The 26,897-nt window shown below is 55.9% G+C and overlaps 1 protein-coding gene across 3 annotated transcripts; it reads right to left on the reverse strand.

Moving 5' to 3' along the window:
* Window positions 1-26,897, reverse strand: prpf3 (PRP3 pre-mRNA processing factor 3 homolog (yeast)). Of its 3 annotated transcripts, none has more exons than XM_052045740.1 (16): window positions 26,790-26,897; window positions 22,162-22,314; window positions 20,543-20,673; window positions 20,193-20,333; window positions 19,247-19,330; window positions 17,033-17,253; window positions 14,502-14,811; window positions 12,961-13,127; window positions 11,694-11,776; window positions 11,045-11,188; window positions 10,859-10,958; window positions 8,300-8,413; window positions 7,463-7,581; window positions 6,683-6,766; window positions 5,111-5,172; window positions 1-4,797 (listed from the first exon to the last, which is right to left on the reverse strand). In XM_052045740.1, exons 2-16 carry the CDS (start codon window positions 22,310-22,312, stop codon window positions 4,648-4,650), a joined length of 2,061 nt encoding a protein of 686 aa, XP_051901700.1. In that variant the 5' UTR covers window positions 22,313-22,314; window positions 26,790-26,897; the 3' UTR covers window positions 1-4,647. The 3 variants fall into 3 exon arrangements, with proteins under 3 accessions (XP_051901700.1, XP_051901701.1, XP_051901699.1); XM_052045741.1 differs by having other exon boundaries at window positions 26,769-26,805; XM_052045739.1 differs by lacking the exon at window positions 26,790-26,897 and adding an exon at window positions 22,513-22,561.

A 26,897-nucleotide genomic window follows, 5' to 3' on the forward strand; every position in this document is an offset into this window, starting at 1 on the left:
ACAAAATTTATTGATAAAATAGATACAACAAAATAGCAGCCATCACTGCCTGCAATTAGGTATTTAACAGAAGGGTCCCCACACAAGCCACCCCACCATCTCTAATGCATATAGAACTCGAGCCCTAACAACATTTTACAGCATTCCTAGAAAATGGAACAATTTTGGACCAACCCATCGATCCCGTGTGGTTGAAAGTCATCCAAGGTCACCTGTAATTTTTCAGGGAAGGTAAAGAGCAGAGGAGTGAACGGGTCCACATCGACATGTTAGCTTCCGGTCCAAAGTCATGCGCAGGTGTTTGGCCCGTCGTACTTCTGTGGGCTCTTTGATTAACATCTCCAATTCAGCCCACTCCCACATTCTGTGCCCATTCCGCCCCACCCCACCACGAACACATCCAATTCCCTATCGAAAGCTCCTGTCCAATCTGCTTCCATGGCCCTTCCAGGCAACAGGCTCCAGACCCAGGATATATTCCCAGCTAGGGCTTGTATCTTATTGCTTGTAGTTTTTCAACTTAATACTGTGAGATTAGTGTACGGCATGAACGGAATAAAACTGATTGGAGGTCAAGTTTGGCAGCAGCACGAACCAAGGGACAACTTCAGAGATTCCTGAAGCTCTGGAGACAACTGCACCTGTACTGGCTTTCCAATTAAACCCTCCCCCGTCTTACTCCCAAACCCCAACTCACCCTCAACCCTGCCAGGGTTACCTCTGGGGCACCAACACCACTGGCAGTTGTCCGATTACAGTGCAATGAGCTGACACAAGCAGCTTCCATTGCTAACTCTGGGAACTGTGAGTGCAGGTTTTATTTTTTTCATAGATTCACCAATCACTGAAACTCAGGAAGAACACTCCTCAACCTTGCCAAACCTAAATCCAATCTCCTCTGCAGTGGCATTTCTGTTTACTTCAAGACACTGCATAAATCCAAGCTTCTTTTTAACCAGAGAGGTTTCCTGAAGTGACCTTGTGGTGAGATTTAGGGTACGAAAATGAGTTATGAGATGCTGCCAAATCAGGGAAGGTTCAGGCAGATTACCCTGGCGTGACTTCCTTGGAACAGAGGAGGCTGAGGGGGGAGGGATGAGTGGAGGGCTTGTTTAGTGCATGTTGATACCTAGGGTGTGTAGATTTGAGGATGAAGATTAGAGGGGAGTTGATGAAATTCTATTGTCACAGAAAAAGGGAGCAATCCAATCACTGCCTGAGGGGGTGGGACAGGCACAAAATCCCTGTGCCTAGATAAGCCCTCGATCCAGAGGCAAGATGTTTGTTTGGCTGTCTTGGACCTGATGAGGAAATGTTACAAATTTCTACAATGATGGGTGTTCATTTGTCAACTGTGAGCCATCGTCAGCCAAATAGTTTCAATTCGCATAACAGGTCCCACCCAAGAGCCTGGACTGCACTGAGGGAGCTCCGCACTGCTGAAAGTGCTGGGACAGCTCTGCACCATCAAAGGGAGGGTGCTGTGGGCAAGCCACTCCACCGAGGGAGGGTTGCACTGTGGGAGGGGTGGTACTGAGGGAGGGTCTCACTGTGGGAGGGGGAGCACCAAGGGTGCTGTACCTCCCAGAGGAGGGAGATAAATTTTGGAAAGATCAGGGAATTGAGGGCAAGGGGGAAGTGGCACAGAGGAGGTGGTGAGGAATAGGGCAGACCAGCCAAGATCACATTGGACAGCAGGGCAGGCTTGAGGGTCCGAGTGGCCTCCTCCTGTTCTGATTTCCTTGGGCACTGATGGAGGGGGAAGGCTTCACTGAAGCACTGTGCAGATGAAACGCCAACACTGTCAAGGCTGCAGCGGTGGGGGGGGGGGAGGGGGTGGTGGCGGGAGGCGCCCACACTGCCTGAGGGCAATAGAGTCAATAGAGAGGGCGTACCGCTGGGGACATCTGGCATGTACTGCTGTAACACAGGAAACATGCACAGCAAGCTCCCGGGGGTCCAGGTGTCGGCTGAGCGATGTATTGGTCCAGGAGAGTACAGTAAAACCCACCTGCACGTCTTCAAACTAACATCCCCAGGGCCCTGGTTTAATGTCCCACCCTGAAGACAAGACCTCGGGTGCAGCACTCCATGGGAGTGTCAGTCGGGGTATCACATTCACATCCAAGGAGTCAGATTCAAACCCACAGCATTCTAACTTGGTGCCGAGGCACAAGCAACCAAGCTGCAGGTGGTACATGTGGACGAGGTACAGGGCATCGGTGAAAGGCCTGGGGTGAAGTTCACTGGAATGGAAACGCCACTCTGGTGCCCAGTTACCTGGGCTGAGCACAGGCCACCACCACACCGCTCTCAGGGTGCCGCTTCCTCCCCTGCTCCAACCTGTCACCAGTGGCACATCATCCTCCCCTCAGCCACGATGCCCCGAGCACACAAGGCAACCCTACCTGGCTGGGAGAGAGCACCGAACCTGGAACCATCGCAGGACTGCACACAAATTACTGCCCAGAGAGGGTGGTAGAAACAAAGGGAGGCAATTGAGAAATATCCACAGGGCAGGGAAAGGAGCTTTTCAGAGAGCATTCAGGAACACAAGGGGTAGAATGGCTCCATTCCATCCCCTCTAATGGATGCCTGATGTCAAGTGAGGGTTGGGAATGGGACTGAGGGAAGCAAGCACGGAACAGGGATTAACGTACGGATCAGCCATGGTTCAATGGTTTCTCTCGTCTTCTCCATTCCAACAGAATCCACCCCTGGGGAAGGGAACGTGCTTTCTAGTCACTAGGGATGAGGAACGTGTAAGGCACAAAGCGACTGTGCTAAACAGCAGCCAAGAAACCCCCTGCAAAACACTGCACATTCACTTTAGAAAAAAAAATCAGTCTTTATTGTGAAACTCCAAGCTGTAACCTTCCACAGCACTGAACGCCTGAGCAGTTCCCCCCAACCCCACTCCTCCTACCAGGCTGTTCACACACTGAGGGTTTCTCCCTTAACAACTAGCTATTAATGTTGACATTAGTGAGGACAAAGTTGGCATCGAGTATAGGGTGAATGACTGTACCAGTAATAAGGCACTCCCCAGTGTCTGCACACCTCTGCTCATCTAACTTAGGATAGATCAAAACTTGTAACAATTTTCTACATCAAAGTCCAGTACCAAGCAGGTTCATTTAAGTGTCACATCACATACATACAAGATGGGGACAGTAAAGTTTATAAACAGAGTGAAGCTCCCTCCGCACCGTCCCATCACACATTTCCAGGGTCAGACACAGGGTGAAGCTCCCTCCGCACCGTCCCATCACACACTCCCGGGGTCAGACACAGGGTGAAGCTCCCTCCGCACCGTCCCATCACACACTCCTGGGGTCAGACACAGGGTGAAGCTCCCTCCACACCGTCCCATCACACACACTCAGGGCAGGGACGGCACAGGATATATATGGAGTCTATCCTCAGTTCCCAACAAATCCATTTCCTCTCACAGCAGAAACATTCCACATTTGTCTCACAGGCAGTGGGTGGCGGGGGTCTTCAGCCCAGTCGGGAGCTGCCTCCTGGCTGACCAACAGCATCACTCAACTTCCCCATAAAGTAACTACAGCCATTGACCTCTGGGAGAAAACCAGTACTTTGGGAGGGGGCAGTGGAGGGGAGGGGGCAGTGAGGGGCAGCAGAGGGGAGGGGGCAATAGAGGGGCAGTGAGGGGGCAGCGGAGGGGAGCGAAGAGTGAGCGAGGGCACTTGGAAAGTCACACTAAAGCAAGGACCGTTTCCCGTATAGTTGGACACGCAGAGTTTGCCAAACCACATTTAGCTCATTGGACGTACAGAACAAGATGGCTGCTGGCACAACAGTCAACACGCACAGGCAATCAGCGCGAGCCTCGCATTATGCAGCTGCACTACAACCAGCGCAAGACTCGCCAATGATGAACTAGATCACCTTCACCACACCTCCCCTCCTCCCCCAGCTCTTGCTCTGAAAGAATTAAATTCCATTTCTATTCTGTCTTCAACACAAACATTTTACCTGCCACTTCAGGGGGCCGACCAACAGAACAGCCCAGGCTGGGTTGCCTTCTGATGGAGGAGGGTTGAGTGTGGTTACCCAGCGAGGGTGCGCCCATAAGGCCACAGAGCAACAGTGCAGGGGTCAGCAGTGCCCTTGGCACCGACCCCACTAACAGTCGGCACCTTCAGGGGAAAACGGGAGAGGGAGGGGAGAGACCATACTTTGGAACAGCTAGCTCCACCGTTACGTCAGGGAACCATCGAAGTGACTGGAAGTTGCAGCGAGAAGGTGGGCTTGTATGTTGGAGAAAGAGCTCTCAGGGCAACGACGACCTTCAGCCCAGCCTCTGTAAACGTGTGCTCCACCTTCCCAACACTTTGAGGGATTTCCCTCCGTCAGACAACCAGTTTTCCTTCTGAAGATCGAGTGGACTGTGCCCCTTCCAGTTGGCTGACGCGCCAAGGCAGAAAACGAGCGCTCCAACGACGGTGCCATCCGTCCGTGCAGAGAGTAACAAGTCCTGGGTCAGAGACCCTTTTCAACTGCCGCTCTGGCTGAAAGTACATCTCCCGCCGACACTTCTCTGCCTCCCCTCCCGACCCCAACAAACCCGTGAAAAATCCAAACCGCCAGGCAGTCCTGAAGTGGCATCGCCGCTCCTCAGACTCAGTCCTCCGTGACCTCCAGCACCGACTCGCTGATGGCTAGGTCCCAGTACTGCTCCACGCCATGCTTCTTGAAGTGCTCCCGCGCCATGCTCTCCGTGGGGCACTGCTTGAACTTCATGTCCCCGAAGCTGCGCTCCTTCGCCGTTCCCTGCGCAGGGAGAAGAGGTTTCGCTGCGTCAGAATCAGGGGCCCCTCCCCTCAGGCTTCAGCGCCCCAGAGGACCCACCCCCACCCCCTCCCCTCCACACGCGAGGTCACCCCTTCCAACTGCACCCCCTTAGCCTGCTCCAGCACTCTGGGGTCCTGCAGAGGAGGGGACGACATCCAGTCACACCGGGCAGGTGTCAGGATAGGTACACGGGGTGGGGGGCGGAGGGAGGGAGGTGGAGTGAACCTGCCCCTCACAGCAACACAGACCAGCGACAGGCATCCCGGGGGTCAGTAGTGAAACCACTCCTTACCTCCCACACCAGCACACATTTGTTCACCTTCTTCACTGCATCGTCGTCAGAGCCGTCCTCGTCTGTGGGGGAGAAACGAGAGCAGAGTCACCACGCCGGCACTGCCTCACCCAACGTCGCTGCCCAGCCACAGACCCACACACGGGACGGTGGCAGTAACCACCCTTCGCTGCTGCTCCCTGCCGCCCGCCGCCCAAGGCTTGCTGGACAAACCTCAGCCCGGAGTCACACAGTGGTGGCCGAGGCCATCTGGCCCATCGTGCCCGCAGTGGCCCCTTGAATGAGCTACCTGCAAGTTTCCCCGAGTCACGCACTGGAGTCATACAGCACGGGAACAGGCCCTTTGGCCCAACTGGTCCATGCCTACCAAATGCCCTATCCAAGCCGGTCCCATTTGCCAGCGTTTGGCCCATGACCTTCTAAACTGTAAATCCTGACTTAGACATGTCCTTCCATCATCAGCAGATCTACTCCCCGAACTCTCAGCACAGCTGGAGTCACACCATTCAAACGTCACTTGTTTAACAAGACATTGCATTGGTTCAAGGCGGCACTCACTGCCACTTCTCAAAAGCTGATGGATAATCAATACGTTCAAGACGTTATCAATACCACGAAAACAAAGCTCCACGTTCGTACCGCATCCTCGGGTTTATGTGCCACCTGCCTGTGACCATCAGGAAGCAGTGGCTGCAAGCTCTGGGCTGCTGGCACAAGCCAGTGGGAGCACATCCCAGGGGTTGGCGCTGCAAAGCTCCACTCCGCTCCGGGAATCCTGTTCACACTCCAGCCCGGAAGGCTTCGAGGAGCTGACCCTGTAACTGCTGAGGCCCACCTTCTCACACTGCTTCACCAACACCACTTGGAGCACTGTCTGCAGTTCGGGTGGGTCATTCGGAAGTCATTACATTGGAAAGGGTGCAGAAAAGGTTCACCAGGATGTTGCCAGGACTGGAGTTATCAGGAGAGACCAGAGGGGCCGGGACTGTTTTCCCTGGAGCGAAGGAGGCTGAGGCGTGACCTTGCAGAGGTTAATAAAATTATGAGTGCCATGGACAAGGTGCGTTGTCACAGTCCTTTCCCCAGGGCAGGGGAATCTAAAACTAGACGACACAGGTTTAAGATCAGATCTCTCTATTAGTCACATGCGTGTCGAAACACAGTGAAATGCATCTTTTGCATCGAGTGTTCTGGGGGCAGCCCGCAAGTGTCGCCACGCTTCCGGCACCAACACAGCACGCCCACAACTTCCTAACCCATACGTGTTTGGAATGTGGGAGGAAACTGGAGCACCCGGAGGAAACCCCGCAGACACGGGGAGAACGTACAAACTCCTTACAGACAGCAGTGGGAATTGAACCCGGGTCTCTGGCGCTGTAAAGCGTTACGCTAACCGCTACACTACTGTATCTAGTGAGAGGGGAGAGATCTAAAGGACACCTGAGGGGAAATGCATTGTCAAGTTGCATTCACCTAGAATTGATACCACATCAGTGCCTGACAGCACCAAGCACTTCCAACACTGACACCCACCCACCTCGGGGCCCCAGACACACTCTGACCGAAACTCACCGTCGTCACGGGAACTGGCCGTCTGCTCCGCCCACTTTATACGGTGCAGCATCAGACGCTTGAACTTCTTCTGCGCTTTCGGACCTGAGTGGAAAGAAGGGGCAGTGGCTGAATCTGTGACCTGGCAGTCAGAACCCAGGTCCCACATCTGTGGTCACCTTCCAACCCAGTAAAGGTGAGGGAATGTCCAATGTCCCATCACACACTCCCGGGGTCAGACACAGAGTGAAGCTCCCTCCACACCGTCCTGTCACACACTCCCGGGGTCAGACACAGGGTGAAGCTCCCTCCGCACCGTCCCATCACACACTCCCAGGGTCAGACACAGGGTGAAACTCCCTTTACACCATCCCATCACACACTCCTGGGGTCAGACAGGCTCCCTCCACACCGTCCAATCACATACTCCCAGGGTCAGACACAGAGTGAAGCTCCCTCCACACATCCCGTCACACACTCCTGGGGTCAGACACAGAGTGAAGCTCCTTCCACACCGTCCTGTCACACACTCCCGAGGTCAGACAGAGTGAGGCTCCCTCCACACTGCCATCACAAGGGTACCCAGCCGCTGTGCTGCCAAGATCCTCCTCCCCACTTCTCCTTTGGGTTTTGCCACCTGCCTCCACATTTGGACACTGGGACTGCTCAGCAGTGAGGCTCCGTCCTGAGGCAGAGGACTGGGTGGTGGGGGATGTGGAGTTATCCCTGAGCTGGGCTTTGCAGAAGCAGAGGCAGTGATGAAGGGGCAGGGTGGCAACAGACAAGCCGCTGACGGCTCACCTCCCTCCACCACCACCACGTTGACGTCCTTGTGTAAGACCACCGTCCCTGTCAGGTACAGCTGGGCTGCGTTCGTCTCCACTTTGAACTTCTTGGCCGAGTTGCTCAGATTCCGGATTCTGGAAGAGAAGTTGATGTGTCAGTGAACTTTGTTGGAAGGGGGCTGAGGTCACATCTCTTCCCCCACCTGGGAACGTGCTGATCCAGCAACTCTCACGAACTGCTGGAGGTACTCGGCAGCTCGGGCAGCACGTGTGGAGGGGAATAAACAGTCGACGTTTCGGGTCGAGACCCTTCGATCAGGGCTGTGGAGACTCGATCCAACGATGTACCAAAGACAGAGATGTGAAGGGGATCGGGGATAGTTCAGGAAGATGGTACTGAGGTCAGAAGCTGAGTTCCTGACTAGCAGGGACTCTTGGGCCTGAATGGCCTATTCCTGCTGACCTATCCCCTTCCGAATCTCCTTGAACATCTGGGGATCAATGCAGTGCCCCTGTTAGAGAATTGGGCGGAGCAGGGACATCCCAGATCCGGAAGGGCTGGCTAAGCCCGGCCAAGTTTCTCGGAAGGCCGCGAGGAGGGCTCAGGAATTGTGCTGTGTGTGGCTGATGCGAGGAGAGAGCTTGGAAAAAAATAAAAGCAGCTGGAATCGCAGCTCACGGCCGGTCCCCCCTCTCTCTGCCCCAGCACTGGGTTGGCGGAACCTGCCCCGGTGGCGCTGCCTTCCACACAGACACGAGAGCGGCAGCCGTTCTGCGGGGCTACTGGAGGCATCTGTGAGGAAGAGGTCGTTAACGACAGGACTGCCCGAACCCTGGGACAGGTGGAGCTCACCGATAGACAGCGATGTGGGCACCCTGAGACAAGTCCTCCTTCAGTTTCTTTATCTTCTTCTCGCGCCGCTGGTCCGCGGTCAGCTTCCGGGCACTGTTGGCGTCCTGGTGAGCTCTGGCGGCGAATAATCAGCGATGCTTCGTCAGTCCACCAGCGCTTCCCAGCTCCTGTACCCCTTCCCCCCTCCCACCCACTGTACCCTATCACGCCTGTCGGGTGAACCGCCCCCTCCTCCCACCTCCGAGACCCCCGCCGGTGGGTAACCCAGAGACAAGCATCACTGCACACAGAACCGGTGGTCCACTGCCCGTGACAGACCAACCCCCTCAGTGATGCAGTGTTCCGCCCCTAACGGTAGCAACACTGGACCTCCTGTTGGGAATCGAGGCAGGGCAAGTGTCAGCGGGGGAGCACTCTGGGACCAGTGACCGTGATTCCTCCAGATCTAAAGTATTTATGGAAAGTAGTTATCACCAACAGCCTGTCCTGGTCAAATCACCTAGATGCCACGGCCGAGAAAGCTCATCAGCGCCTCTACTTCCTCAGGAGGCTAAAGAAATTCGGCTTGTCCCCTTTGACACTCACCAACTTTTATCCTAGCACCATAGAAAGCATCCTATCCAGATGGATCATGGCTTGGTACGGCAACTGCTCTGCCCAGGACCGCAAGAAGCTGCAGAGAGTTGTGGACACAGCCCAGCGCATCACGGACACCAGCCTCCCCTCCTTGGACTCTTTACCTCTCACTGTCTTGGTGAAGCAGCCAGCATTATCAAAGACCCCACCCACCTGGGACATTCTCTTTTCTCTCCTCTTCCATTGGGTAGAAGATACAGGAGCCTGAGGGCACGTACCACCAGGCTCAAGGACAGCTTCTACCCCACGGTGATAAGACTATTGAACAGTTCCCTTATACGATGAGATGGACTATGACCTCACGATCTACCTAGTGGTGACCTTGTACCTTATTGCACTGCACTTTCTCTGTAGCTGTGACACTTTACTCTGTACTGTTACTGTTTTTACCTGTACTACATCAATGCACTCTGTACTGACTCAATGTAACTGCACTGTGTAATGAATTGACCTGTACGATCAGTACACAAGACAAGTTTTTCACTGTACCTCGGTACAAGTGACAATAATAAACCAATACCAATAGGTAAGGATGGTCCCCAAGTTAAGGTCTTAAATGGGGCAGGGGAAATTTTGAAGGTGTTGCACGGGAACTTGCAATGGTTGACAGACCTTGCGGAGGCCAGAAAATGGGAGACAGGGCGAGTTCAGGGATAGCACGTTCCTGTGAAGTGAAGGACAAGGCTGGCAGGAGTAGGGAACCTGGTCTGGTCCAGAGAGAGGAGGAGGCATGTGTCAGGCACAGGCAGCTGGGATCAAATGAATCCCTTGAGGATAAGAGATGCAGGATTCCACAAGAGGGAAATCAGGAGGGCAAGACGAGGACCTGAGGTGGCTTGGTCAGCATGGACGAGTTGGGCCAAAGGGCCTGTTTCCGTGCTGGACAACTCCGTGACCCCCTGATCCTGTTCAGCCATTTGGTATGATCAGGGTCTATCCTCAGCATTTCCCACCCGATTCCAAGAGTTCCCATGGTTACAAAAACCTAATCGGTGAGCCTGGAGCATGCTAAGGGTCTGAGCAGCCAGTGTTCTCCGGGGGGAGAGGATTCCACAGGGTCTCGATGACCGGAGTAACAGTGAGACTTCTCAGAGCGTGGGAAGGTGGATTCCCTTTCGCGGGACTGGGTCCCGTCCTACAGGTGAAAGCCTCCTGTCCGTCCATCCCTCCGGGCCTTGAACTCCACCACGGAAACACTGCTCCTACTCGCCCCCTCCCGAGGTAACCACCAGTCATACAGCACAGAAACAGGCCCTACAGCCCAACTCCTCCGTGCCCACCTAGGTTCCTCCCTAAACTAATCCCATTTGCCTGTGTCTGCCCCATGTGCCTCTAAACCTTACCTATCTGTATACCTGTCCACGTGTCGCTTAAACGTTGTACATGACAAGCAGGTCCCTACGAAAGCTAACGCACGTGTGTCTCCTCCAGCCCAAGCAACATCCTCTCCACACGATCCCTCCCCACTGCTTCTGCCTCAACTGCTTCCCAGTCCCATGCCCACTGCCTTGCCTCCCTGCTGCACCGACCCGGCACGTCAGCCTGGGCCACACTCCCAGCGACAACCACCCCCCCCCCCCCCCCCCCCCCCCCACCTACCCAGCATGTCAGCCTGGGCCACACTCCCCAGCCAATCCCGTGCCCACTGCCTCGCCTCCCAACTGCACTGACCCAGCACGTCAGCCTGGGCCACACTCCCAGCGACAACCCCCCCCCCCCCCCCCCACCTACCCAGCATGTCAGCCTGGGCCACACTCCCCAGCCAATCCCGTGCCCACTGCCTCGCCTCCCAACTGCACTGACCCAGCACGTCAGCCTGGGCCACACTCCCAGCCAATCCTGTGCCCACTGCCTCGCCTCCCCCATACCCCAACCCAGCACACATCAGCCTGGGCCACACTCCCAGTGACCCCTCCCACTTACTTTAGCCTCTTGGCCATCTGTGCCCTCACGTGCGCCTCGACCTTGGTCGGATCCTGCACGGCCTCTGTGCCGAGGACTCGCATCAGGTTGGAGATCCGCACTGCGGGGAGGAAGGAGAGAGGTGAGGGGGCTGGGGCGGGAAATGGGGCGGGGCGGGAGGAGACAGGACGGTGGGGATCTCCTTACCCTTTGGCTCGGGAGGGGGCATGAGCCCCAGGCGGATCTTCTCCTGCATCTCCTTCAGGCCCTCACGGCGGGTCTGCCGCCGAAGCTTCTTCTGCTCCTTCTTGGTCAGGTAGACGCCGAGCGTCACTGGCTTGTCCGTGTCGACTGCACGAAGGGGGGCAACGAGAGAGCGTCGGTCAGCACCTACCCGTTCGGCCCCTCGAACTCGCCCCACCACCGTCATGGCTGGTCCACGACCTCAGCGCCATTTCACGGTCAGGAGTCACGCAGTGCGGGAACAGGCCCTTCGACCAGCACCCACCCATTTACACAAATCCTACTTTTCATTCCTTCCACATTCCCATCAACTCCCCCTGGATTCTACTCCTCACCCACACACTCGCGGGCAATTCACAGTGGCCAGTTTAAACTAATCCCCTCTGTCTGCACACGATCCATCTCCCTTCACTCCCTGCACATCCATGTGTCTGTCTAACAGCCTCTATCGTATCTGCCTCCACCCCCACCCCTGGCAGCACATTCCAGGCACGCACTGCTCTCTGTGCCCTGCACATCTCCCTTAAACTCTGCAGCCAGTTGGGGCTGGTGGATGAACAGACAGAAACACACTGCACTCCCTTCCCGCCGCACCGTCCATCCCCACACCTACCTGGAGGGCTGATCTGGGTCGGATGCTCCACAAGGTTCGTGATCCCGTGAAAATTCTGTTCACTGGCCAAGTTCTCCGGGGTCCTGGGTGGGTGCACACACACATCGGTGAAAGTTAACAGGAGGTGGGGGAAACATACAACAAGACAGAACGATAGACACTGCCACAACTAGCGGGTGGTATTACAGGCCTTGCTATACTCTCAGACATTTCATTGGGGCCAGTCAAGGAAAACAATTCTGGGAGCTTGCTGTGCATAAATTGGCTGTTGCTATGTCAAACATTCGGCACGTCCTGATGTTATGAAGCCAGTCACCCCATGGTGATCTAAATAACCACAGCACTGCCTGTTGGAGAGGCCAGGCGAACTCACCCCAAGCACCCTCCAACTCCCAGTGACTACTTGGGCAGAGTGGCAAAGGTTCTGGACACCTTGTGGACCCCTAGTGAAATCCCTGGCCCTTGCAGCATGCCCCAGGGGCCACCCCATCCCAGGTTCAAGTTCATTGTCACAGCAAAACGTACACGGGGTATCAGTGCGAATGAAAATTAGCTTTTCGTAGCAGCAGCTCAGTACATTATCAACATGACAAACATCATTAACGTAACTTACAGAACAAAAATAAACCAAAACAATGACATTAGTTGCCGGAAGTAACGTCTGGTTGCCCCATTACAAGATGTGGGAGCTTTGGACAGGGTGCAGAAGAGGTTCACCAGGGTGCTGCCTGGATTAGAGGGCATGAGCCATAAGGAGAGGTTGGACAGACTTGGGTTGTTTTCTCTGCAGCGGCGGCGGCGGAGGGCAGACCTGATCGAGGTTATGAGATTATGAGAGGCATGATCTTTTTCCCCAGGGTTGAGATGTCTAATGCTAGAGGGCATGCATTTAAGGTGAAGGGGGGAGTTCAAAGGAGATGTGGGAGGGGGTGCAGTGGGGCAGGTTTTTTTTCCACTCAGGGAGTAGTGGGTGTGTGGAATGTGCTGCCGGGGTGGGGGTGGAGGCAGATACGATAGAGACATTTAAGAGGCTCTTCGACAGGCACATGATTGTGCAGAGAATGGAGGGATGTGGACATTGTGTAGGCAGAAGGGAATAGTTTAGCTGGGCGTTTAAATACTAATTTAATTAGTTCAGCACAACATGATGGGCCGAAGGGCCTGTTCCTGTGCTGTACCGTTCTCTGTTCTGAAATAAAAAGAGGTGTGAGCTGGTGGCATATGGTTGAAGATTCAGCCTCTTGGGAGAAAGCGGCTGGAGACTCACAGTTCAATCCCTCCGTGGATGATGTAGGAGTCCCACCACTCAATCTCTGGCACCTCGCCTTCCCTCAGCTCCTTCTTGGGGGCGATCAGGGCCAGCTTCGTCGAGGTTTGGATCCCCGTCTTCTTGGCTGCCTGGGCGATCTCAGTCTGTAGTTTCTCCAGCTGAGCCTGTGGAGAGACAGGAAGGCCGCCCTGGTGAGATGGTCCCTGAGTCTCAGTGCCAAACCCCTCCCAGCCCTCCACTCTGCCCAGCCTCACAATCCAAAACACTGCAGATGCCAAAAATCTGAAACAAAGCCCGAGAACGCTGGAAACACTCAGCGCTCAGGCAGCATCTGTAGAGAGAGAGAGAGAGAGAGAGAGAGAGAGAGAGAGAGAGAGAGATAGAGAGAGAGAGAGAGAGAGAGAGAGAGAGAGAGATAGAGAGAGAGAGAGATAGAGAGAGATAGAGATAGAGAGAGAGAGAGAGATAGAGAGAGAGAGAGAGAGAGATAGAGAGAGAGAGAGATAGAGATAGAGATAGAGATAGAGAGAGAGATAGAGAGAGAGAGAGAGATATCAGAATTCAGGGCCAGGATCCCTCATCAGAACTGAGAAAATCAGTGGTGCAGTGGACATTGATGAAGGTCGTCTAAGATGGCAGCAGGACTCTGATCAACTGGGAAAGTGGGCCAAGGCATGGCAGGTGGAATTTAACTCAGACAACTGCAAAGTGTTGCTTTGTTAGAAGTTAAAACCTGGGCAGAACTTGACACAGTAAATGGCAGGGTGTTGCAGAACAGAGAGACCCAAGGGTACAAGTACGTGGTTCCCTGAAGGTGGTGACACAGGTAGACAGGGTGGTGAGGAAGGTGCTTGGCACACTGGCCTTCACCAGTCAGGGCACTAAGTGCAGGAGTCAGGACGACACATTGCAGATGTACAGGACATCGGTGAGGCCACACCTGGAGGGTTGTGTGCAGCTGGAGAGCCGCTGCCTTGCTATTCCAGCACCCCAGGTGAATGCTCAGATTTACTCTCAATGGTTTCAACTAAATTGTTTTAGAGTCATGGAGTTATACATCAGGGGAACAGGCCCTTTGGCCCAACTGGTCCATGCTGACCTAAGCTGGTCCCATCTTCCTGCATTTGGCCCATATCCCTATAAACCTTTCCTACCCATGCACCTGTCTGTGTCATTGGAATTGTCTGTGTCTCACCACAGCTTGTTCCACACACCCACCACCCTCTGTGGAAAAAGTTGCCCCTCAGGTCCCCTTTAAACCTTTCCCCTCTGGACTCCCCTACCCTGGAGGAGAAGGCTGACCATCCACCTTATCCATGCCCCTCATGATGTTATAAACCTCCGCAAGGTCACCCCTCAGCCTCCTTCGCTCCAGGGGAAACAGTCCCAGCCTGTCCAGTCTCTCCCCATAAGTCATACCAACACTCCCATAAATCCTTCCTGGACCATTTCCAGTTTATTGTCACCATGCTGCAGCCCACGACCACCCCTGCGCTGGAGAGACCAGCCACAGCTCGCTTGCCAGGACCCCGTGGTACCTTGGTCCGTATCCTCTGAGCGATCTTCTCGAACTTGCCCCTCTCGTGGAAGCGGAACAGCCTCTTCTGTCTCTGGGAGGGCATCACTGGCACGCGCGGATCATAGAAGGTGTTGGACTCCAGGTCATCAGTGGGTTTCTCCTTCAGCAGCAGCTGCTTGAACTGTTCCCGCTTCACGGCCCGGATGTTGGCCTTCAGCGTGGGCATGCGGTGGGTCAGCTCCACCTCCTTCCCCGTGGCATCCACAGTCCGGCCCTGGTCATCCAGGATCAGCGGCGTGGGCTTCAGGTGCTCCTTCGACTCCACCTTCCTGTAGGGGGAAAACACAGCCCACGTGACCACTGCACCCCGTCGTCGCTGGGTCCGCGCACATCGTCCGTCTCCACCCCCTCCCACCCCTCAGCCGTCTCCGCCCCCCCACCTCAACTGTCTCCGGCCCCCCCCCCCCAAAACACACACCTCGTCTGTCCGTAACCCCCCCCCCCACACACACCTTGTCCGTCTCCGGCCCCCCACACATTTGCTTATCTTTAATGGGCACTATTCTCCGCCTAGTTACTCTTTTGCATCTAACATACTTGTGGAATCTCTCTGGATTCTCCTTTATCCTATCTGCCAAGCCCATCCTATGTCCCCTTTCCACGCTCCTGATTCCCCAAGCTTAAACACCACTCTGCTCCTTGAGGGATTTACTTTATTGTTGTGCTATTTTGTAATTTACAGTAATTTTATGCCTCTGCACCGTACTGCTGCCGCAGAACAACACGTCTCATGTCAGTGATAATAAACCTGCTTCTGAGCCCAGCTGCCTGACCTGACGTACTCCTTTTATTTCACCAGAGCTCAATATCTAGAAAAATATTCAGGAGGACATCACTGGGACTGGAGGGCTTGAGTTATAAGGAGATGCTGGACAGGCTGGGACTGTTTCCCTGGAACGCAGGAGGGTGAGGGGTGACCTTACAGAGATCTATAAAACCCTGTGGCAGAGACAAGGTGAATAGCTGAAGCCTTTCCCCAAGGTAGGGGAGTCGAGAAGTACAGGGCATAGGTTTACAGTGAGGGGGGAAAGGTTTCAAGGGGGATCTGAGGGGCAAGTCTTTCATACAGAGGGTGGTGGGTGTATGGAATGAGCTGTCGGACGAAGTGGCAGAGGCGGGTACAATTGCAACATTTAAAAGGCGCTTGGACAGGTTCATGGATGGGAAAGGTTTAGAGGGATAGGGGCCAAACGTGGGCAAATGGGACTGGCTTGGATGGGCACCGTGCTCGGCATGGACGAGTTGGGCTGAAGGGCCTGTTTCCGTGCTGTGTGACTATTATCAAACATTTGATATATCATCCTGCGAGGATATTTGAAATGCCCAACACTTTGAACTTGAATCCCTCAGTCTGGCCCCAGCCTACCGGTCATCAAACTCTCAACCTTCTCTGCCGAGGAGGGTGTCCTGAGCTGCTCCAGTCTAACCGCGCAGCTGAAATACCTCATCCCTGGGGCAGCTGATGTCAGGAGGGGTCAATAAGATGCCTGTGGCTTCACTGAGGGCGGCCCCAGCACAGCGGGTAGAGCCGCTGCCTCACAGCTCGAGAGACCCGGGTTCAATCCCGACCTCCGGCGCTGTCTGTGTGGAGTTTGCATGCTCTCCCTGTGACCGGGTGGGTCTCCTCCGGGTGCTCCAGTTCCCTCCCCACATCCCAGCGACATGTGGGGTTGATGTGTTAATCCGTGTGTGGGTGAGATGGGCGAGGGATTAGGGGAGTGACCACCACCCCCCCCCCCCCCACCCCACCCCAGGGCTCTGTTTTACGCCCACATCCCAAGGATGGTGGCATTCACAGCGATGGTCGGGGTGCATCAGCCATGGATTGGATCAGGTGCTGAGGCCTTTGCTTTTATCCCTGAGCCAATTATGGGCTCTGTATCCAAGGAAATACGTGCTGGCCCTGGAGAGGGTTCAGAGGAGGTTCACAAGAATGGTCCCAGGAAGGAAAGGGTTAACGTACGAGGAGTGCTTGATATCTCTGGGCCTGTACTCGATGGAGCTCAGAAGGATGAGGGGGATCTCATTGAAACCTACCGGATACTGAAAGGCCTGAATAGAGCGGACATGGGGAGGATGTTTCCATCTGTGGGAGAGTCCAGGATCCGAGGGCACAGCCTCAGAATAAAGGGACGTCTCTTTAGAACTGAGATGAGGAGGAATTTCTTCAGCCAGAGGGCGGTGAATCTGCGGAATTCGTTGCCACAGAGGGCTGTGGAGGCCAAGTCATTGGGTGTATTTAAGACAGAGATTGATCGGTCCTTCATTGGTAAAGGGGGGGGGGGGGGTTAAGGATTACGGGGAGAAGGCGAGAGAATGGGGTTGAAAACGAAAGTCAGCCATGGTTTAATGATGGAGCAGACTTGATGGGCCCGAAGGGCCTCGTTCTGCTCCTGTACCTCACCATGTGATTGCCGGAGTCTGGACCCAGGCTGGGATGGAGCGAACCTGCAGAGCTGTGGTGATGTGTGGGAGAGCGGAGGTACTCACGGAGGGGCGATGCCCATGGCGTGGAGGTTGGCCAATCCCACCAGGTTGGTGCTCTGCAGCAGCCCGGGCTTCAGGGAGAGCTGGGTCTGGATCCGTGCCTGCAGTTCCGCTGCCTTCTTGGCCTTCTCGATGGCGTCGTTCATGAAGGAGGCAGCCTGGGAGGGCTGGATGGTCTGTCCCATGGGCGGCAGGTCTGCCGAGGGCGCAGGGGCCGACACCCGCTGCAGGAGAGAGAGGCCGTCAAACGAGGGGTCGTGTGGCCGTCCAATGGTTCCACCCCACCCCAACCCCAGGGAGACAGTCCCAGCACCCAAGGGCTCCCCCACCCCAGGGAGACATCCCAGCACCCAAGGGAGACAGTCCCAGCACCCAAGGGACCCCCAACCCCACCCTCAGGGAGACATCACAGTACCCAAGGGAGACAGTCCCAGCACCCAAGGGACCCCCAACCCCACCCTCAGGGAGACATCACAGTACCCAAGGGACCCCCCCCCACCCCAGGGAGACAGTCCCAGCACCCAAGGGACCCCCCCCACCCCAGGGAGACAGTCCCAGCACCCAAGGGACCCCCCCCCACCCCAGGGAGACAGTCCCAGCACCCAAGGGACCCCCCCCCCCCACCCCAGGGAGACAGTCCCAGCACCCAAGGCCCCCCCCCCACCCCTACCTCAGGGAGAAGTCCCAGCACCCAAGGGCCCTCCCCCCACCTTCGGGAGAGCAGGCCCCAGGGACCAGTCACAGCAGGAACCCACGCGAGACTCTCAGGGTAGACCCCCCCATGGGAAAGGAGGCCACTCAACCCCCTGAAACCTACCCCACCATTCACTGTGATCCTGGTGGTTCTGTTCTGGAACACCATGACCTCTTTGCACTACAATGGACTCTGTCCTGTTCCACTTGTGCCTTTTCTTGTAAAAACTGTGTATAACATGTCTAATCAATGCTTTCCTTGTGAATGCTGCTGATCTGATGCACTGTGCCTGTGATGCTGCCACAGGGAAGTTTTTCCTTGCCCCTGTGCACACACGGACTTGTGCAGATGACAATCAACTCATCTTTGATCTGTCCCAGGCCTCATCTCCTCTGTTCCCTCAACTCCCTGATCTTTCAAAATTGACCTCCACCCTAAATACTTGAAACGATCCATGCTTCCCCCACCCACCGGGACAGAGAACTCCAGTGATTCACCGCTCTCCGCAAAAAGAAATTTCTAAGTCCCTCAGTTTCCAATGACCAACCTCCTCAGCTTGTAACTCTCCGACCCGCAAAAACATCTCAGCATCGTGCCCCACTTACAGCCCGATGTCTTTCACTAAGAAAACCCATCGTTCTTCTAAACTCCAAAGGATTCTTTATAAAACTCTAATTCAGCCACATCTGGAGTATTGCATTCAGCTCTGGTTGCCCCATGACAGGGAAGATGTGGGGGCTTTGCAGAGGGTGCAGAAGAGGTTCACTAGGATGCTGCCTGGATGGATTAGAGGGTGTGAGCTATAACGAGAGGTTGGACAAACTTGGGTTGTTTTCACCGGTGCGTCAGAGGCTGAGGGGAGACCTGATAGAAGTTTATAAGATTATGAGAGGCATTGAGAGAGTAGACAGCCAGTATCTGTATTCCAGGATTGAAATGTCCAATACCAGAGGACATGCATTTAAGGTGAGAGGCGGTAAGTTCAAAGGAGATGTGTGGGACATTACGTTTTTTCTTTACAGAGTGCTGGGTGCCTGGAATGCACTGCCAGTGGGGGTGAAGGCAGATACCACAGAGGTGTTCAAGGGGCTCTTAGATAGGCACATGCATGTGCAGGGACTGGACGGATATGGAGGCAGAAGGGATCAGTTCAGTTGGCCATTTGATGATGAACATAATTAGCTGGTGGACAGAAGGGGCTGCTCCCGTGCTGTCCTGCTCTATGTTCTAATACACAGGACAACACTCTCAGCCACTCCCACTACACCCTGCCTCCAGTAAGGAGCCCAAACCTCCAAGGGACCACGGTCACATGCACTCCCCTCCCTGACCAGCCACCGGTGCCCTGCGCTCGTTCCCACTCCAGAAACGTCACCACTCCCTGAAGCTGCAGTTTCGTTTGCCCAGGACCTGCGAGAGACTGGTGGAGCCAGACCCCACCACACAAGTCTCTGCTAGAACCCTCTCCAGCTCAGCAGAGCTCTCACCAGGCCGACCCCAGCAGGGGGGTACAGCAGCCCTACCTGCGGGAAGGAGGGGGTGATCAGGCTCAGCTGCCTCTTCCGTTCCTCGATCTGCTTCGTCGCGGCTTCCATCATCTGCTTGATCTGTTAACACCAAATGAAGGCAAGAATATAACAGGTGGCGTCACAAACAACCGGCAGCGTCTCACTGAGGAGGTGTCAGGCTGCAACACTCCTGGGGCAAGGACAGTCAGACAGAGTGAGGCTCCCTCCGCACCGTCCCGTCACACACTCCCGGGGTCAGACACAGGGTGAGGCTCCCTCTGCACTGTCCCATCACACACTCCCGGGGTCAGACACCGAGTGAAGCTCCCTCCCCACCATTCCATCACACACTCCCGGGGTCAGACACAGGGTGAAGCTCCCTCCACACCGTCCCATCACACACTCCCGGGGTCAGACACAGGGTGAAGCTCCCTCTACACTGTTCCATCACACACTCCCGGGGTCAGACACAGGGTGAAGCTCCCTCCACACCGTCCCATCACACACTCCCGGGGTCAGACACAGGGTGAAGCTCCCTCTACACTGTTCCATCACACACTCCCGGGGTCAGACACAGGTTGAAGCTCCCTCCGCACCGTTCCGTCACACACTCCCAGGGTCAGACACAGGTTGAAGCTCCCTCTACACTTCCCATCACACTCTCCCAAAGTTAAAAACACAGAGAAGGTCCCAGCAAGAAGCTGAAACTTTTTTCTCACTATTCAAGCTATTTTCTCACTTAACAGGCCAACTGATTTCCAGCCTACTTCCTGTGGTGTGTTCAAATAGACTCTGCGGACTGTTTGCTTTGGTGCAGCGAGGTAGACCGTACGGACTGTCTGCTTTCCCGTGCTGCGTTAGTACCGTTGATTTGATTGGTACTCTGGGTAGGACGACAGTGCTACCACGCACCCTGCCTGTCCCTATATCAGGGCACATTCTGGAGTTAACAAATTCACACCTGAATCTTTGTGAGCATCCCTGGGCTCTCAGTGGGTGGACCTGGGATGATTTCATTCTCCTCCACCTCCTCGAACCTCGGGATCCGTTTCCGCTTGGCTGACGATTCCCGAGTGACTTCCGAGTCTTCGCCAAAGACTTCCTGCCGACAGCGAATGAGACCAATGAGCCCGGATTCAACATGAGCAGGCCTCTCACACAACAACTCTCATTCACACGGTGCCGGTAGCATCCAGCGCACGTCACACGCCAACCAAAAGCTCGGCGAATTAAGTCCATTTTAAGGAGCATCTTAAAGGAACGGAGATCAGAAAGTATCTGAGAACCAGCAGTGAGGAGCCAACGACTGACCTTCAGCTCCCTCTTCCTGTGCTTCTCGCTGCTGGACTTGGAGTGCCGGGTGTTGCGTCCTTCCTCCACTGCCTCGAACAGCTTGTCCACAAACCGCACGGTCGAGTCGTCCAGGAACGGCTTCAGGTGCTCTGCGGGGGCAGGGGGGGCGAGAGGAGTGGTGGGGGTGGGGGGGGGGGGGCGGGGGGCAGAGGTCAGCCGCGCACGGTTCCAACTCTTCCTGCCACCCCCACCCAACAATACCTCCTCCATCGAAGCTCCACGTCAACCCCCCCTCACAGCACCTCCCTGCCTGGTGTGAGGACAGGCTATTCGCCCGGGAGAGGCATCATGCTGAGCACCTTTCTCTTGGGGCTACAGCTGTAGGGGAGGGGGAGGGCGCTGCTTGGTGGCAGGACCCCCACTTCCACCTACGGCCCTCTATTCCTCCCCTCCTCTGCGTATGCAGACAGACCGGACACTTCATGGAGGGACTGGGATGGCGTGGGTGGGTGGGTGGGGGGGGGGGGGGTGGTGTGAACCAGACACACCCTCGGTAGTGTGGACCCGACAGCACCCCGTCAGCACACCCTGCACCAGCCTGAGCCCATCACGGATCACAAGGGAGCAGGTTACCGGGAATAAATGGGATTGTTCTGTCGGGGGATAGGCTCAGGGGCCGTATGGGCTCTCTCTATGTGGCAGAGCCGCTCCAGCGACGCCAGCTCGATCCCGACCTCCGGGATCTGTGTGGAGTTTGCACCCTCTCCGTGACCGGGTGGGATTCCCCCAGGTGTTCCGGTCTCCTCCCACATCCCAACCACGTGCGGGCTCGGTGAGTTAGTTGGCCGCTGTGACTGATAGGATCTGGAGGGGAATTGATGGGCATTTGGGCAGAATAAGTTCTAGGAAAAAGTCAGCAGGGAATGGTAATCAATAAATTGGCAGAGGCTAGAAATCTGAACTGCTGGAAAAGTCTCAGCAGGTCAGGCAATGCCTGGGTGAAGAGGAACCACAGACACAAGCTGTGGGTAAAGGGGTTGCTCTGTGTGCCAGCATACACTTAATGGGCTGAAGGGCTCCTTCCACATGGAATTAGGTTGACCTTTCCCTTGCCCAAGAGAAAGAGGGTGGATCTGACTGAGGTGCCACAGTCTGTCCGGGGGAATGGTTAACGTGAAACACACGCACAGCCCCGCTCTGTCCGAGGGTTGTCCCCTCTAGAGCGGCGGATGCTGAGGGGAGACCCGATGGAGGTTGATAAAATTATGAGAAACGTAGGTAGAGTAGACAGCCGGTAGCTCTTCTCCCAGGGTTGAAATGTCTAATACCAGAGGGCATGCATTAAGGTGAGGGGGGAAAGTTTAGGAGATGTGTGCAGCACAGAGACTGGTGGGTGCCTGGAACAGGCTGCCAGGGGTGAGGGTGGAGGCAGATATGATGGAGGGGTTTAAGCGGCCCTCAGATAAACGCATGGATGTGCAGGGAATGAAGGGACGTGGATCACGTTTGGGCAGATGGGATTAGCTAGACTGGCATCACGGTTGGCACAGACAAGGTGGGCCGAAGGGCCTGTTTCTCTACCGTTCCACGAGCCCAGGGGGCAGCCCCGGGGGGCAACGATCATCGCCGCCCCTTACCCACTGTCTTCTTCTTGTCCATCCCTTTGCCGACACAGTTGAGGGCGGCCGTCACCACCGTCTGCTCGGAGAAGCCCAGCACTCGCTTCACCGTCTTCTCCACCCATGGCTTCAGCTCGTCCAGGTCCCGCTTGGTCAGCGAGAGAGACATCTCTGCCCAGGGGAGGAAAACAGAGGCAGCGTGAGGGACGGGCACACACCCGAGCTGCCCGCCCGGTGGGGGCTGACTGTGGACACCCGCCCGCTGCCAGCACGGAGACTGTCCGTGGTGGATGGGGCGTTAACCCCGTCTACCCCACCACCAGAGCAGTCCTTGTAACATGCCCAGCGTCCAGCACGTTCTTCACTTACCACATTCCCTGCCGCTGTGGGAACTCGCTGCGCGCACATTTCTGACGTTTCAACAGAGGCAGGAGAGAGACAGAGCACTGTGCTCCCTCCCCATTGTATCCTCACAGGCCTCATCTCCTCTTTTGTTTCCTCAGTTCCCTGATCTTTCAAGACTGACCTCCACCCTACAACGGCCCCAGTGGAACACGTCATTTGAAACCTTGGCTGAATCAGTCGACTCGCTAACTGGGAAGGCGTTGTGAGGGACTCAACTCGCTGAGTGGGAAGGCGTTGTGAGGGACTCGACTCGCTGACTGGGAAGGCGTTGTGAGGGACTCGACTCGCTGAGTGGGAAGGCGTTGTGAGGGTACAGAGCTCAGTGCCACAGCAGGTTGCTGCTTCATACTGGAACAGACTTCCTCTCACCCAGTGTCTAATACTGTGAGCAAGTTCAGGCCCCATACCTAAGGAAGGATGTGCTGGCCCTAGAGAGGGTCCAGAGGAGGTTCACAAGAATGATCCCAGGAATGAATGGGTTAACGTATGAGGAGCGTTTGATGTCTCTGGGCCTGTACTCAATGGAGCTCAGAAGGATGAGGGGGATCTCACTGAAACCTCCTGGATACTGAAAGGCCTGGATAGAGCGGACGTGGAGAGGATGTTCCCGTCAGTGGGAGAGTCCGGGATCCGAGGGCACAGCCTCAGAATAAAGGGAGTCCCTTTAGAACTGAGATGAGGAGGAATTTCTTCAACCAGAGGGTGGTGAATCTGTGGAATTCTTTGCCACAGAGGGCTGTGGAGGCCAAGGCAGAGGTTGACAGGTTCGTGATTGGTAAGGGGGGGGTTAAGGGTCACGGGGAGGAGGAGGAGGGAGAATGGGGTTGGGGGAAAAAAAAATCAGCCACGGTTTAATGGCTGAGCAGACTCGATCGGCCAAATGGCCTAATTCTGCTCCTCCATCTTATGGAGCTGAGAAGAACGAGGGGTTATCTCAGCGAAGGATGTTATGTTGGATTCTCAGGGGGCACAACACTGGGGTGTTTCCCTGGTGGGAGAGTTACAGGATAAGGGGGGGGTTGGTCATTTAAAACTGGGGGACAAAGCAAGTTCTTTTCTCAGAGGACGGTGAACGGCTGGAGTTCTCAGCCCCAGCAAGGGGGGGGGGGGTGGGGCAAGGGAGTTAGAAGTACTTAGGGTAGAGGTCAATCTTGAAAGATCAGGGAACTGAGGGAACAAGAGATGAGGCATGGGACAATTTTTGGCTCTGGAAGGATACAACAGGGAGGGCAGGTTCATTGTGTTTGGGGGAGGGTGGGTGTTGATGGACCACCAAATGCTTCTGCTAAGGGAGAGGAACCAGGCTCACTGTGGATCCACAGTGAGTGACCAGCAAACGATGCCAAGTAGTACAGAGACCACCATCTGTCCTAACCTGAACACAGGGTCCCGGCTACCGCCTGAACATCCAGAGGTTCACCCTTCATCCCAACATCAGTGCTTAAAGTCCCCCTGAGATCAGGTGTGAGTCGTGATGTCAGAGTGCCGTCTGACGGTGAGTCTGCTGTAACTCAGGACATTGTGTACACGTAGGGGTCAAGCTCCAAATCACCAGAAGCCTCTCCACCACAACACATCAATTGTCAGTCATACAGCATGTCCGTCCTGCTTATCAATGCCATCCATACTAATCCCAAGAGCTCAGTTAATTCCTTCTTAAACATTGTGGCCACCCCTACCTCCACCCCTCAGACAACGAGCGCCAGGTTTGCACCACACACTGACTACAACTTTCTACCCTTCACCCAAAACCTCCGGTCAGCGACACCTCTGCTGTTGGGAATGGGTTTCTCGACATCTACCCCCTCCGCCTCTGAGGATCCCACCTCGACCTCCTCTGCTCGAAGGATGACAACGCTGCCCTCGTAGGTGAGACTCTCCAATGCAGGTTGCATCCTCTCCCCCAGTGGTGACCACAACTGCAGCTGTGGCCTCCCTGATGTTTTATAAAGTTGGTCCACAACATCCCTGTGCTAATGCTTCACTGTCCCAGCTAACGAAGGCAAGGATACTGTTTGCTTCTTAACTACCTCACCTACCTGTACAATAGCCTTCGCGTATCCTTGGGCACGTGCACCAAAGCCCTTCTGCTCCTCAGTACATCTAACAGCCCTACCATTCATCATGTTTTCCTCATTTACTGGCCCTCCCCACATGCACAAATCTGACAATTTTCAGGATTAAATCCCATTTGTCATTGCTTCACCCAGCTTACAAACTCAATGTTATTCTGCAGCCAAATATCCCCCCCTCAACCCTTCACTTTCAACAAGACCACCAATATTCATGTCATCTGCAGCCTTACAAATCATACCGCCTACATTCACACACACATCAGTGGGAACAGGACTGAGATCTAAATTCATTTCATGTCAAACACAAACTAAAATGAAGCCATTCAGCACCCAAGCTGTTCCACCCAATTATTCAGATCCTCACAACCCAAGATCTCATGCCAAAAAGCACTTTAGCTTTTCAACTGCAAAAATACATAAATCATAGATTAAAAATTAACAACAGACCACACATAACCTGCAGAATTTTAACCAAGTACTGGCTACATCACCACCTGGTACGGAGGCTCCAATGCACAGGATCACAAGAGGCTGCAGAGGGTTGTAGACTCAGCCAGCTCCATCACGGGCACAACCCTCCCCACCATCGAGGACATCTTCACGAGGCGGTGCCGCAAGAAGGCAGCATCCAACATTAAGGACCCGGGATATGCCCTCTTCTTGTTACTACCTTTGGGGAGGAGGTACAGGAGCCTGAAGACCCATACTCAATGATTCAGGAACAGCTCCTGCCCCTTGCCATCAGATTTCTGAATGCTCCATGAACGCTACCTCATTATTCCTTCCATTTTGCACTATTTATTTAGTTTTGTAATTGATAGTAATTGTATGCCTTTGCACTGTACGGCTGCCACAAAACAATAAATCTGACATCATATAAGTCAGTGATAATAAACCTGACTCTGAAGTAGTCAAGATAGTTTCCTGTGATCTTCAGTCTCTACAGTTCTCGTCCTGCATTCTGAAACGTTCAGTGGGAATGGTTTCTCTGTCAGTAATGTCAATATCTTATAGATTTCAAATCAAATCACTTCACAACTTGGGAGGGGGGGGGAAGGTGGGGGGAGGGGGGGGAAGGTGTGGGGGAGGGGGAAGGTGGGGGGAGGGGAGGGGAAGGAGGGAGGAGGGAGGAGGGGAGGGGGAGGAGGGAGGAGGGGAGGGGGAGGAGGGAGGAGGGGAGGGGGAGGAGGGAGGAGGGGAGGGGGAGGAGGGAGGAGGGGAGGGGGAGGAGGGAGGAGGGGAGGGGGAGGAGGGAGGAGGGGAGGGGGAGGAGGGAGGAGGGGAGGGGAAGGAGGGGAGGGGAAGGAGGGAGGAGGGGCGGGGAGGGGAAGGAGGGAGGAGGGAGGAGGGGAGGGGAAGGAGGGAGGAGGGGAGGGGAAGGAGGGAGGAGGGGAGGGGAAGGAGGGAGGAGGGGAGGGGAAGGAGGGAGGAGGGAGGAGGGAGGAGGGGAGGGGAAGGAGGGAGGAGGAGGGAGGAGGGGAGGGGAAGGAGGGAGGAGGGGAGGGGAAGGAGGGAGGAGGAAGGAGGGAGGAGGGAGGAGGGGAGGGGAAGGAGGGAGGAGGGGGGAAGGAGGGAGAGGGGGGAAGGAGGGAGGGAGGGAGAGGGGGGGAGGGACGGGGGGGAGGGGGGGGAGGGGAGGGACGGGGGGGAGGGGGGGGAGGGGGAGGGGGGGGAGGGGGGAGGGAGGGGGGAGGGGGAGGAGGGGAGGGGAGGAGGGGGAGGGGGAGGGGGAGGGGGGGAGAGGGGGAGGGGGGGGAGAGGGGGAGGAGGGGGGGGGAGGGGGGGAGGGGGGGGGGGGGGGGGGGGGGGGGGAGGGGGGGGGAGGGGGGGAGGAGGGGGGGAGGAGGGGGGGAGGAGGGGGGAGAGGGGGAGGAGGGAGGGGAGGGGAGGGGAGAGGGATGCGGGGATGGAGGGAGTGAGGGGAGGGGAGGGGTCGGTGGGTGGAGGGGGGGAGGCGGCCCCCGGGACCGGGCCCTCCGGACCCTCCCGCCCAACCAAAGCGTGGGGCCCGGACCCGGGGCCTCCCCTCAGCCGCAGCACAGGGCCCGGGGCCGCCGCTCCCCTTCCCCCCGCCCCAGCTGCTGCCGGCCCCCGGCCCGCGGACCCCCCTCCCCCTCACCCCCCTCACCCCCCTCACCCCCTCACCCTCCGCCGCTCCCTCCTCACCCTCCGCCGCCGCCGTGCGCCCGCCTCAGCCGTCCCCGCGCCGGAAGTCGGTGTCGCCGCCTCAGCCGTCCCCCCCTCCCGATATCTCCGGTGTTCCACCAAAACATG

The sequence above is a fragment of the Pristis pectinata genome, chromosome 40, assembly GCF_009764475.1.
Source record: "Pristis pectinata isolate sPriPec2 chromosome 40, sPriPec2.1.pri, whole genome shotgun sequence".
NCBI lineage: Eukaryota > Metazoa > Chordata > Chondrichthyes > Rhinopristiformes > Pristidae > Pristis > Pristis pectinata.

Coding starts and splice junctions, on each gene's coding strand:
- prpf3 (XM_052045740.1), bottom strand. CDS start 22,312: ATGTCTCTCTCGCTGACCAAGCGGGACCTGGACGAGCTGAAGCCATGG. Junction 7,582..8,299: donor GCCCACATCGCTGTCTATCG/GTGAGCTCCACC, acceptor CTTCTCTTCCAG/AATCCGGAATCTGAGCAACT. Junction 5,173..6,682: donor GGCCAGTTCCCGTGACGACG/GTGAGTTTCGGT, acceptor TCTCCCCCACAG/ACGAGGACGGCTCTGACGAC.